The 13,387-nt window shown below is 39.2% G+C and overlaps 1 protein-coding gene across 1 annotated transcript in view; it reads left to right on the top strand.

Moving 5' to 3' along the window:
* Positions 1-13,387, top strand: part of znf646 (zinc finger protein 646) — a 59,104-nt gene that overhangs the window by 35,033 nt on the left and 10,684 nt on the right. Inside the window, exon 4 of the mRNA XM_064324436.1 lies at positions 24-3,031. Coding sequence (XP_064180506.1) covers positions 285-3,031 — 2,747 coding nt within the window. The 5' untranslated portion in view covers positions 24-284. The remainder of the gene's footprint in view (positions 1-23; positions 3,032-13,387) is intronic.

Below are 13,387 nucleotides of genomic sequence, written 5' to 3'. Positions count from 1 at the left end.
TTTTTGTCCTTGTGTTTTTACAGGTTTTCAACCAGTAATTTCCACGTCTCCAGTCCCCTATGTTATATCCCAAGGAAAGTCAGTGGCCAAAATTTATGTTAATTCTTGCACACTTCTGCATTTATTCACATTTAAATGAAGATAATTCAATGACATTTGAAGGCTGAGATGTGAACTCATTTCATATTTATTTTTGTTTGGAAAGGTGTTTCTTCCACCCTTTTTGGTTGAAATTACTGCAGGAAAGTTGTCGCCCCCGCCCTGCCCACAATCCGTACCTTCTCATGGCCTCTCAGGATCTAGGTCGGACCAAAGGCTTTCCCTGTAAGCAGTGTGACACAGTGTTGCCCAGTATGCCCAGTCTTCTAGAGCATATGGAGACTCATTACCGGAAAGAAGAAGAGCGAAAGTTCAGGTGTGACCGATGTGGCCGTTGCTACAGGCACCCTGGCAGCCTGGCAAACCACAAGAAGACTCACAAAGTGGGCTCTTTCCAGTGCCACATATGTGCCAGGAACCTCTCAAATCTCCTGGCATTGAAAAACCATCTACGCATTCATACATCTGGCAAAAAGTTCCCCTGCTTGCAGTGTGGGGAGACTTTTAGGCTGGCTGCTCAGCTTGCCATACACTTGAAGGTTCATCATGCTGGGGGATCCCAAGGAACATCTGAGAAGAATGAGATTCTACAGGAGACTACAGAGTATCCACAGAACAGAGAAAATGCTGATGAACATGAGACTGCATTCAATGAACAGGATATCAGTTTACTATCAGGTCTTTCAGAATCAGTGATTGAAACTGTTCCCTCGAGTAGCCTGAATGACAGACTGACGCCAGACTTCAGTCGTGATTCGAGCATTGAGAAAGAAACGCTGGTCTCAAATGACACCATGAATCGTCCTTTCAAGTGCGACCAGTGCAAGAGGACATACCGACACCATGGCAGTCTGATCAATCACAAAAAATCTCACCAAGTTGGGGTATTTGACTGTCCTGTGTGCTACAAACAATTCAGCAACTTGGCTGCCCTCAAGAGCCATCAACGTATTCACACAAAGTCCAAGTCCAAGTCTGGAGCGCTTCACGTTGGGTTACCTCACCCAAGCAAATCACCAGATCTGTCCCAGCCTGTGCCAAAAAATGGGGATGTAGCTGTGCACTTCTGTCACTTGTGTGAAGTATCTTTCCCCAATGATGATGATTTCCAGGATCACATCCTGTTACATAACACGTCCTCTCTTAGTCTTGGGCTCTCAGCTGGTTTAACAGATGGTTTGTCCTGTGACTTTAACATTAACCAGTCAGACAATGCCAACTGTTGTCAACCTTCCCTTAGTGACACTCCACCTCTGTCATCACTGCTGGACAAACAAGAGTCATTTGACCAGATGCTGGAGCCCATCAAAAGTGGTCAGATGTACACTTGTGCCTATTGTGGACAAGGATACAGTGACTTGGACAGCCTCAAAGCTCATTCTGCCACTCATCAGTCTCCATCTCCCTCAAACATTCAGGGAAAGTCTACAGAGTTCCAGAAGCATGACAATGATTTACGCATGTTAGAGTCAGCATTGGCTAATGAAATTAAAGATCACGAATCCTCAGCTGCAGATACTGGTGAGCGCCGGTTCAAGTGTCAGGTCTGTAACAAGAGTTACCGGCATGCTGGGAGCCTTATCAACCACAAGAATTCTCATCAGACTGGCGTTTACCAGTGCTCCATCTGCCGTAAACATTACCCGCACCTGGCAGCCCTGCGTAGCCATCTGCGTATCCACAAGGCCCGGCCTCATACAATGCCCCTCAGTTCAGAGGGTGACTGGCTCTCTCCTGAACCCCTCACTCTTGAAGGCCATCTGGGAGACTTGCAGACTCAGGACTTTGAGGATGAGGAAACCGGTATGCTCCACCTTAGTCAAAATTTGGGAGAGCCTGCACATATTAATCTTGAAAGCAGCCATAGCAATGGGCTGGATGAATTTGAGATCCATGAGACATTTGACACTGCTTTCCCTCCGCACAGGCTTAAGCAGTTACCTCTACCTCAAGGTGAACCCCATGCTGAGAGGCACATGTGTGCAGACTGTGGGGAGACATATGCAGATATTGCAGGGATCAAGTCACATACGTGCCCACATCGACACCAGCAGCAGGAGGCTTTGAACAATGGTTTCGTAGGTGATGTTGATATCCAAGATCCAGGGACAAAGGCTCTGCTTGAACATGGGGGAATTGAAATAGGGTCCAGGGCACACATGTATGACCCAAACCAGAGACACTGTAGAGGCCCTGACTTCCATGAAAATACTTTTATGAACAGTGGTGATGAGGCAGACAAAAATGAAGATGATGACGGAGAGGTGTATCAGTGCTCAGTGTGCGGGACCCATTACACTAATATGCAGACATTAAGGAACCATCTTCATAGCCATACCCAATCCCAGAGTATAGCCACCAGTACTGGTCCTTCTTCTCTGTCCTCCCTTGAGGAGGATGAGGAGGAGGACTTAAGTGAGGGTCAGAAAAAAAATGTTAGTCTGATAATCTGCAGTACCTGTGGAGAGAGCTTCTCTGCGGAGCAGGAGCTGCAGGAGCACCAACATATGCACAGTCAGACCATTGAAGATGAAACTGTACTGAACGAGGGAGCTAGCAGTCACTATGCTAATGGACAGAGGGATGAGGGCATGATTTGTGGTATGTGTGGTGTAGCATGCAAAGATTATCTCCAACTAGAGACCCACTTGTGTTCAGATCAAGGAAGAATGGAAGGGGAAAAGAATGAAGAAAACATTGCTGCTGGGAAAATTGAAGGCATACATTCGGGGGACCACGAGGAGAGCCCAGATTTGGAAAATCGGCCACATAAATGTGAACAGTGTGGCCGTGCCTACAGACATGCTGGTTCCTTACTCAACCACAAGAAATCACACAAAACTGGGGTCTTCCGTTGTTTTGTCTGCCAGAAGCGCTTCTACAACCTTTTAGCCCTCAAAAATCACCAAAGGACACACTTTGATGTTAAGAGGTAAATTTCCTTCAAGAATCCTTTGCTTTACACCAGCAAAATCGTTCAGGATAGACGGGTTTCAAAAACATAGACAAAGATAATACTGTATACTATTTCTGTATTGATGCAGGAATTCCTAAAGAGATAGTTAATTCACTGAAGTGTATTATTTTAGTTTTAGTGTAAGTTTTTGATCAGCCCAGAGTTTTCGTGTACAATGTGTGTTTGTGTGCTATGAAAGATATTTTAGATAATTACTGTCATCTATAAGTTGTGAGTCGATAATTTGCCGATAGGCCTTTGACAGCCATTACAGATCTGAGCCATCTTTGGTATTTTTGTATGGGCTTTGGACATTTAGATTTAAATTTTTTTTGTACCCATTCCTCCTTGTTGATTTGCTCCAGTTCTGCCAACTTAGACAAAGAATGTTGGTGGACTGCAATTTTGAGGTCATGCACATATTTTCAATGGGATTTAAGTCTGGGCTTTGGCTGTGACATTAAAGAATACTGAAAATCTTGTTTTTTAGCCACTTCATTGTAGTTTTTGCCATCTGCTTTGGGTCATTGTTCCCTGTTAGAACCTCAATCTTCACCCTAAATGTAGTTTTCTTGAAACAGGTTGTGTTTGTATTTGGCTCCGTCCATCTTGTCCCTTGATGGTAACATTGCCTACCTGTCTCTTCTGCTGAAAAGCACCACCATGCTTGATGGTATGGGTGGTGTTACCTGGGTTGTTTGATTTGCACCAAATATAGCATTGTCCTTTCTGGCAAGCTGCAGATGTGAATAAGAGCTCTATTTTCCAGAATCAGTGTCACTGCGTGTGGTGCACTGGGCATGGTTTGTGATTGTTGATATTTTTGGGAGGGGAGGAGTGCACTGCGCAAAATGTGTGGCACACCTGAACACATGGTCAGTTCTAATTTCCCATTAAAATTGTGGCTAAATAGCTTAAATTCTCTGTGTTATAACTAAGAAATAATGACAGCAGTATCTTTTTAAAAGTTTTATTAACCCCTTTGTGCAATCCCCCTAGTGGACTGCACGTCAGTGTACCTAGATTGCTCAACTCAGACATTCTTTGCTCCTGCACCCAAACACAACAAAATTTGTGTTTTAACTTCGTTAGTACACAGTACACTACAATGATGCTAAATACGGAGTTTATAAGTGTGACCGTCACAGAGGTTGTCCGTGGAATTTTTGTGGAATTACACCATGTCATTCTATTATCAATATCTGCGACTCAATATGGAAAAAGTGTACAATCTTACCATTGGTTTTACACGTGAAGATGTCCCTTCCAAGATTCGGTGGTCATTTATTGTCTTGAAGAATCCGTCTGTGAAATAAACGCACAAATAGAAAGCGAGGGTAGGCATTTACAACAGCCACGTGCAAAACTTCTATTTTATGCCGCTCTAACTCCTTTCAGTTTGTCCTGATTTCATTGTTAATTCTTCTTGTGTACGGGACAGTACAAGCTTTCCTTCGGTATATTGAATGTTTCATTTCATCATGTTTTGAAACACTTATTTCAATTATCTCCTAGTTTCAAATCGGCATTTCTTTGACTTGTATTACTTAGACATTGCTAGGAAACAAAACAGCAAGTCTATCCCCATTTTCACATATTCACATTTCAATGTTTAGAATGCAAACAGAAAAAAAAAAAAATATATATATATATATATATATATATATATATATATAGAAGGGTATAGAGAGGTGGTAAAACCTGGTTTCCACCGAACACATGATTAGTAACTGGCCAACAAATGACATACAGCTTACAGAAAGTCAAGATTGGCTAAAAAGATTGCTTTACTTTTCCCTATTGACCAGACCACATAGATAACGTAAGTGCATTAAGACACAACGTGTGAGATATGTGAGACTGGTCAGTTCTGTTGGTATGAAATAATACATATCGGAGTTTGTCATTATTATTACTCATTTCACTCCTAATGCTAATTATTCATCATCAAACGATGTTTATAAAAGCAGCCTATCTATAATTTATGCCAGTAATGTTGCTATCATTTTAACTACTGTCAATTAAAATTAAATTCAATTAAAACGAAAAGATTGACAATAAATGCAACTTGAACATTCTTCTCATTTCCGGCGGGTGTAAGAAAGAGAGTGAAATACAGGGCCACAAAGCAGTATAAGAACAGCTATAAATAATTAAAAATAGAAATAAATACAGGAATTTAAATTATTAAAAATGAAAATGACTAAGGAAAAATTGATATCCTGCCTATCATGTTGGGGTCACCAAACTGTAAGGGTTTAAAATTTGTATATAATATATAAAAAAATTAATAGCATCAGCATACAAACTGGCAAATATATAAAACAAATCTTTTAGAAATCACCTCCTTTAAAATAAATAAAATGAACTCAAACTAGTGTTATAAAAGAAATATTCAAAATATGCAAAAATAAATATATGAGAGAGCCTCACGAGAATTAAAAATGCTCTTGGACCAGAGAAATCCACTTATTTTAAAGAAAAATATTCAAAATTAGTTTGTTGTATTAAAACAAATGTATCTCATAAATGAACTGTTTTTCTGAAGTTGCTTTAAAAATCTTACGTCATGAGTTTTTGTGCTTATTTTATAAAAGGCTAAGATTTCACTCTAATTACCCCTCCTCCTTCCACCGCAAAATGCTTGTACAGACCTCCAATAATTTGTTTAATTGTAATTAAAGGCAAAGGAGGCTGTTTTGAGGAACGTCTTGTTTAGTTTTTCAGTAAAATTAATCTTTTTGTGTTATTGTAGGTAGAAATTGGAAAGAAAATGTTTATACTTTGTATTGTTATTTGTTATTTTTAAAAAACTAAAGGTTTTTTTTAAAAATAAAGACGAATGGCCTAATACTCTTGGCCTGTACTCTGTCTGTGTGCGTGCGTGGGTGCGCATGTGTGTATATACAGTGGTTTAGGGTTTCATTTGGTGCAAATTTGCATATATTTATATTTAGGGGTCCAAGCAGCGAAGCTGGTGGAACCCTATTGTATCTGTTCGGATTATTATTTTTATTATTATTATTATTATTCTTATTTTTCTCCGCTAAAAGTGTCTGAGGCTCAGCAACCGTAAGTCCTAGTCCAACCAAATTTGGTAGGTCGGTTCCTATGGCCCCCCACTACTCAGGCACTACAAATCACCTATGTCGGCCAGATGGTGGCGCTATAACAAAGGGTCATGCGTAAAAGGCCATAACTCCCACACCATAAGTTAGATCAACACAAAACTTCATGGACCTATGCATCTGAACGTGCTGTACAACTTTTCTATTGGGACCACCTATGTCCGCCATATGGTTTGCCTGCCATTTGGACTTTTTCATTAGGTGGGGTGCGGAAGAGCTGGAGCTCCAAATCTAAGTGCTACGACATCTAGTAAACTTCTTTACGGCAAGCGACATCCATGGCGACGCAAGTAATCCGACACCGTAGGGTCTAGTTTTTAGCAGTGAGGGGAGGGTCTGAGCGTCGCGGAAGCAATGGAAGACAGTGCCAGCCAGAGTGCATGCTAGGCTACCAAGATTTTGTTAGTAAAAGCTTTTTGAGAGGATGTATAATTACTTTTCTTGAGCATGGACCCATTTGAAGACAATATCGGGTGAGTTCGTTTAGTCTTTGAAATCCGTCATTATGATGAGAGAAATCGTATTCTCAATTTAATCTCTACATTGACTGTAAGCTTTGGGTTGTAACTAGTTAGCTGTTTCGTAGGTGACTTAACTCGTCTTAACTATTGCTTGTATTTTTGCATAGACTGCGTTGTTGCTGTTCTTGTTTGTGTTAGTGTTAATCAGTTTAACCTACAGGGTCCAAGTTGAACTATGCGGTTGTTCCCTGCACTTGGAACGGTAGGCTACTGCCCTCTAGGGTTTTCCCCACACTTGTTCCTGGTTATGGTTAGCTATACACTTTGTTGTACGTCGCTCTGGACAAGAGCGTCAGCCAAATGCCTGTAATGTAATGTAATATTTCGTAGCAACAAGATAAACCCGACATTAGCCCTAAAACATGCCAATACAGCAGTGAAAACGCTGCTCACTGAATAACGAAATAAACGAGACAATTTTTAAAAAAATTATACCATGTCATTCTACAGTCAATATCTGGGACTAAACATTGAATAAATATACAATCTTACCATTGGTTTTACGCATAGAGATGTCCCTTTTGCGAATGAGTGGTCATATATTGTCTTGGACAATCCGTTATATGCGCATCTGTGACGCCTGGGTCGGCTATCTTCAATAATAGCTGTGCGTAATACCACACCTGTTGCTTACGGCGTTGTCGCCCTTTTTAGTGCACTTTGGCTTGATTGACAATTCATTTATTCCGTAGGTGAGAGTATAAGCTTTCTAAAGATGTATAACATGTCTGATTTTGCTTTTGGAATAGCGTTTTATAGGTCAGCGTAACCGAAAATTTCCTCATCTGCCAATGTCTAAATAAATAAAACTGTAGGCTGCTCTGCGCGTAGGTCGCGACTTGATATCTCGTCTTTTGTTTCGTTTTTTCTCAATGTCGTATTTATTATTTGAAATGTGTATTTGTGTTATTATTCTATCTGTATCTGAGGCGCTCTGAAATGTGCATTCTCTGCTAACCTGAGCAATGGATTGGAATATGTGTCTGACGTACTGTTGCACGCTATACCGAAACTTCAGCACTTTTTCAGTACTTAAAAAAAATAAAATAAAAAAAGAAACGGTTCGCTATTAGAATTTTCCGACGTTCGGTAGTTTTGTGTCAAATGTAAAAGTCAGGGAAATGTGTCTCCCGCATTACTGATTGAGAGGATGAAAAGTGTAATTTGTCAGAATCTTCGCTAGATGGCACTAGCAACTAAGGTTGGCAAGTGAGGTGACCTGCGCTTGTGCATTTTCCGTCGTTCATACAGCGCAAGCTTAGACTCAGTTCACTTCAGTAGCAATAGCTGTTCTAATTTGTAAATATTTCATTATAGGAAGATGCTGTATTGTTATTGACATATGCTGTTTTTAGATCTATTTTAAAGTGAAAGACCTGTTTAAAGATAATTTACTTTACAATTGTTTAATTTTTTAAATATATTTAATATAGTTTTCAATGATTTAAAGTTGTAACACTATAGTCCTATGCTTATTGATATGTTGAACAGGCTTCAACTTAAAGGTTGTTAATAAACCAGGTTTTTAATAAACCGTGAATTCGAAAATGAGATCAACCCTTGTGGACATTACGTTTCTGATCTATTAAGATAATTTCAGTATCGTTAGGTACCGAGTATTGAATCAGTATCGTTTCAGTATCAATTATCGTGATACTAAACCTGGTATCGGTATCAAAGTCAAAATTCTGGTATCGTGACCACACTAGTGTGACACCTTTTTAGTTGCGGCATGGAAGTGCTGCTGCTGTACATACACACCGGGCCATATATGTGTTACAACATCCCATCTAAGTGTTACCACATTCCATCTAAGTGTTACGACATAGTAAAGGCCTTTACGGGAAGCGGCCAGGACACATCCGTGGCGACGCAACTAAGTCTTCCGACAGCGTCTCTTAGCACAACATTGGCCATAAGTCATCAATATTTTATACAATCATCATGATATTCAGTAGATATGTTGGGTGAAGGCATATGATCATGAGGAAAAAGCCATTTTAAAATTGCTCCATAGGGGGCGCGATGGTGCCAATGCTTGGACCCCTCCTAACGCCGCTTGGGGCTTTAATTTTATTTCCCACAGGAACTACTTGTTGTTCATACAACCACCACCAAGTGGCAAATGTGAGCATTCAAAATCATCGCTGACAGTACTCAGGAATTAACTCGAACAGTGACTTGCAGTTAAATTACCGCTGCTCTTATTTTAATGGGAAAGGAGAGGAAAATACTTTTTAGTGATGTTTAGAAGCTATAACTACAGATACGCTTTATTACCCATAACATTTTTGTGTGTAATTTAGTTAAGTCTATGAACACTATAAACAGTTATTCTATTAACTTCTTGGTCAGACTGTGAAACCTAACAATAGTCAGATGGTTTTGAGTACAGTCTATAGGCTAACATCATCCATGTTCGTTTCACCTAGGATATAGGGGAGAGTCTGTGTAAATGTAATGCATCACAAATGTAGTACGGGAAATAACTTTGTACACTGCTGCTACAGTCACCATTTGTGGATTTTATAGGCTATGTGCAATTCAGCCCTATACCGAATGATTAATGGAAAAGAAACGGCTGCCTAGTCACATGCATTTATTATAAGCACACACCAGATTGGTATGTATAGTAGCCTTTTTGCTTTTGCTATTTGATTTTGTGTTTGTTTTAGTGCATAATCATGTCTTTTTGTTTTGGTTTTTTTGAATCGATAAAGAAATACAGGCAGTTTGTGCCACGAGTGATGCTTTGATGTGTGAAATTGTTGCACACACACAATCACATAATTCATTCATTACAATCGTGTGATGAAGCAGATAGAGTTTAGGGTCAGATGAATAATTGTGGTCATTGTAGTTATAGAAATGATGGGTTTATTACTCTATCAAGATAATGCCACGGAGTTCTAAAATTAAGTTTTTCTTGTGACTTTGAATAGGCTACATGACATCGGCAGAAATGTAACCGATTTGTGTGCGGTCACTACTCGTTATTACTAAAGAAATTGCTTTAAAATGCTGCGCTTTGCATTTTAACTATTTTTTTTCCATTTTGCTTTGCACATTGTAGTGTTTTTCTTGGTGTGTCATTAACCTCTTAGCACACAACCCCTAGTGGTGGGCACGCCCGTGTGGCTAAATTACTAAACTCAAACATTCGGTGCTACTGCAACCAAAGTGTGAGATGAAAACAGAAACACGTTGTTTCATTAGTAGATGATACATGGCAACTATGCCGAAAACGGAGTTTCGCAGCCCCACCATTGTCGCTCCGGTCGTTCATTTAACACGCACCCCCTCCCTGCAGTCTCATCTAAAAAACACCCCCCACCCTTGACATAATGGACAATATTGTCTATCCTGGCATTAATAAAAATATTCTTTCACCACTAAAAAATCGTATTCCGTCATAGCAACAAGATAAACCCGACAATAGCCCTAAAATATGCCTATACAGCAGTGAAAACGCTGCTCACTGAATAACGAAATAAACGAGAAAAAGTTTTTTAAAATGATACCATGTCATTCTACAGTCAATATCTGGGACTAAATATTGAATAAATATAAAGCCTTACTGTTGGTTTTACGTGTAGAGATGTCCCTTTTGAGACTGCGTGGTCATATATTGTCTTGGACAATCCGTTTGGGAAATATAGGCGCATCTGTGACGCCTGGGTATCTTCCAAAATAGCTGTGCGTAACACCACACCTGTTGTTTACGGCGTCGTTGCCCTTTTTCGTACAGTCTGACTTGATTTACAATTCATTTATTCAGTAGGCGAGAGTATAAGCTTTCTAACGATGTATAACATGTCTAATTTTGCTTTTGGAATGGCGTTTTATAGGTCAGCGTAACAGAAAATATTATTAGCATCGAATTCACTTACTCACTCTGTTAGCAGACAAGTACGATGCACCTAACGAAACGTGTTCAAGGATATTTAGTAATTTCTTGGAAAATACTATTATTATTGAGGACTTCTGAACATAGCTAAGCCATATGTTTGCTGATAGACCTAGCTGACATCGTTTTCTGGAGCAAAACAGAAGCGAATAGAACAATATCATTGATACTGTCTCTGTCTCTATCTACTGAACATAGAGGAGATTTCATCATTGCTATATAAGTATTACCGTTCACAATATTTCGGTTATATACGTTATTTTTGAAATTGAGTATCTTTAAATAGGTTAGTGGTGTTATATAATGTAAATATTTCACACTGTAATGTAAGCGTTAGACGGAAGTGTAATAGTTTTTGTGAAGCATGCAACAGTGATGACGTCAGAGCTGGAACATTGCCAAAACGTGGTGGACGGGTGAAAATTGTTTTCATGTTGTCTCATCCCCATACAAGAAAACATACGAGAGTACAGAGTATAGAAATACACACGAGTTAATTATTACACATTTAGGTACTGTACCGCATTGTGTTTTTGCATTATTTTTTTAATCTGATAGCAATGTTTCATCTTAAACCCTCATAAGGGGCTCATTTATATGCTTTATAATGGACAAAAAGCATTTTATTCAATTTTGGAGAGATTTTGGATATGTTTCTGGACACCTAGCTATTTTAGACCACTGTACTGACTGAAAGCTTGTAATTCCCATTTGAAAATTATGCAACAGTGATTTTCTTGAGTCAAAACAGTTGATTTGTAGTGAAATACATGGATATGTTATGATTTACAGCAATGCATAATTTAGACATTTTGGATAGATTTGGAGATGCTGGGTACACTGCTTAGTTTTTGCTTCATACATCTATAGTAGTTCTACATATCCACCCTTAGATTTTATGAACTTGTGGTCAAGAAGTTTTTGACCTAGCACATGTATAGTTTAACCTCCTGCATATATTCAATCTCGCAGTATTACAAGTGCAAATTTATTTTGGATTTTTTGTCAAAACAATTGCATTTGTGGCACTTTATTTCTTCCAAAATTATGAATATAAACTAATCTGTGTTAGTATTGTAAATTGTACAAATGTCTTGCTTCATTTAAGCCATTTTTCAAGTCTCTGTGGTGTTCACGTCTGGAGTTATAAAGCTTTAAATAGGGTACCCCCTAAATGGGCAAGGATTGGCAAAATTTGGCTTGTGCCTTAAGAGGTTAACATGCCTTGATAAATTTTTTATACCCAAGAGCAAAGTAGAACCTCATATTGGCTATCAAGACATTCTGGACTTACTGACCACAGAGCTTTGCAACAGATACATTAGCCATCTGAACAAAGTGTTCCGCCGACTTATCGACAAACTGGAATGTAGGCGTTTGTATTTTCACTGGAGTGAATTCCATCGGATTTATTTCATCCCGCTGTGGTAGGCCCTCTGCATTGCCAACCGCATTTGTGGTCTGTTGGTGCAGTTTCAATATCATTAAAACCATTACTCTCAAATATATAGGTTTGTTCCAATTTATCATAAATTTATCCATAGTAGCGCAATAGCTTAGCGTTGGCTTACAGTGTGAATATAGTTTATTTCGTTGATAATGTTTGACGTTTGATAATTCAGTTGCTAAATAGCGTGTCAGAGACAGACACAAACACATTTGGTGTCACCACCTGCCTATTGTCAGGCAGTGGCGGTGTGAGGAAAATGGCACGGACATCCTGTATTTATTTACTGAGTTGAACTCAATAAACAGTTCTAAATTTTAAGTCATTCTGTCAGACCTTATATTATTGAGTTTGTTTGCATCGACCGAGTCAGCTTCGGAAATTTTTTTTTGACTAGGAATAGTAGTGATTTATGACACCGAAAGGCGTTATCCGGGTTCATGAAGTTGAGTTTTCTGGCACAGTGTAAAATTCATAGTTCCTTCAATAATGTCATGTTGTCCAGGTCCCAAGGCAGCAAAGCATCCCAAAACCATCACACTAGCACCATCATGTTTGACTGTTGGTATGACGTATCTACAGTGAAATGCTGTGTTTTCTTTACGCTAGGCATAATGGAACCTATGTCATCCAGAAAGTTCCATTTTTTGACTCAACTGTCCTTTTCCCAAAATGCTTGGGGACCATCTGGTGCTTTTTTGCAAATGTGAGAGGACCATTGATGTTTGTCTTGGTTTGCAGTGTTTTCCGTCTTGCTTCTTACTCCCATGAATCCCATTTTTGCCCATTCTTTCTTATTGTGGAGTCATGAATACTGACCTTAGCTGAGGCTTGAGAGGCTTGCAGTTCTTTGGATGTTTTTCTGGGATCTTTTGTGACTTCCTGGATGAATTGTCACTGCACCCTTGGAGAAATTTTGGCAGGCAGGACGATACACTATTCTTCCAAGTGTTCTCCATTTGGAGATAATGGCTCTCACTGGGGTTCAGTGGAGTCCCAGAGTAAACCTTTCCGCTAATACATTTTAACTAATCTCCCTAAATAATACAGTATCTAAATGCTGTATTATTTAGTGTGATCTCCCAAGGACATAGAGTACATCTGGCCCAATTTAGGCTATTCACACAAAGGGGGTTAATACTAATCGATGAAATCATTTTCAGATTTTTATTTTTAATTTAATTCTGAAAATCTAAATAATATAATTTGACAAAGAAAGTTTATTCTGTGGAAGTAGTGCAGTTTGCCAGAAATGTAGTCATCCAAGGCCTTGATTGCTCCTACTCCTGTTGTGTTGGTATGGAGTAAGGCAAATACTGCACACACAAA

This window comes from Anguilla rostrata, chromosome 2 (genome assembly GCF_018555375.3).
Source record: "Anguilla rostrata isolate EN2019 chromosome 2, ASM1855537v3, whole genome shotgun sequence".
Taxonomy (NCBI): Eukaryota; Metazoa; Chordata; class Actinopteri; order Anguilliformes; family Anguillidae; genus Anguilla; species Anguilla rostrata.
This window is presented reverse-complemented; position numbering and strand designations above follow the sequence as displayed.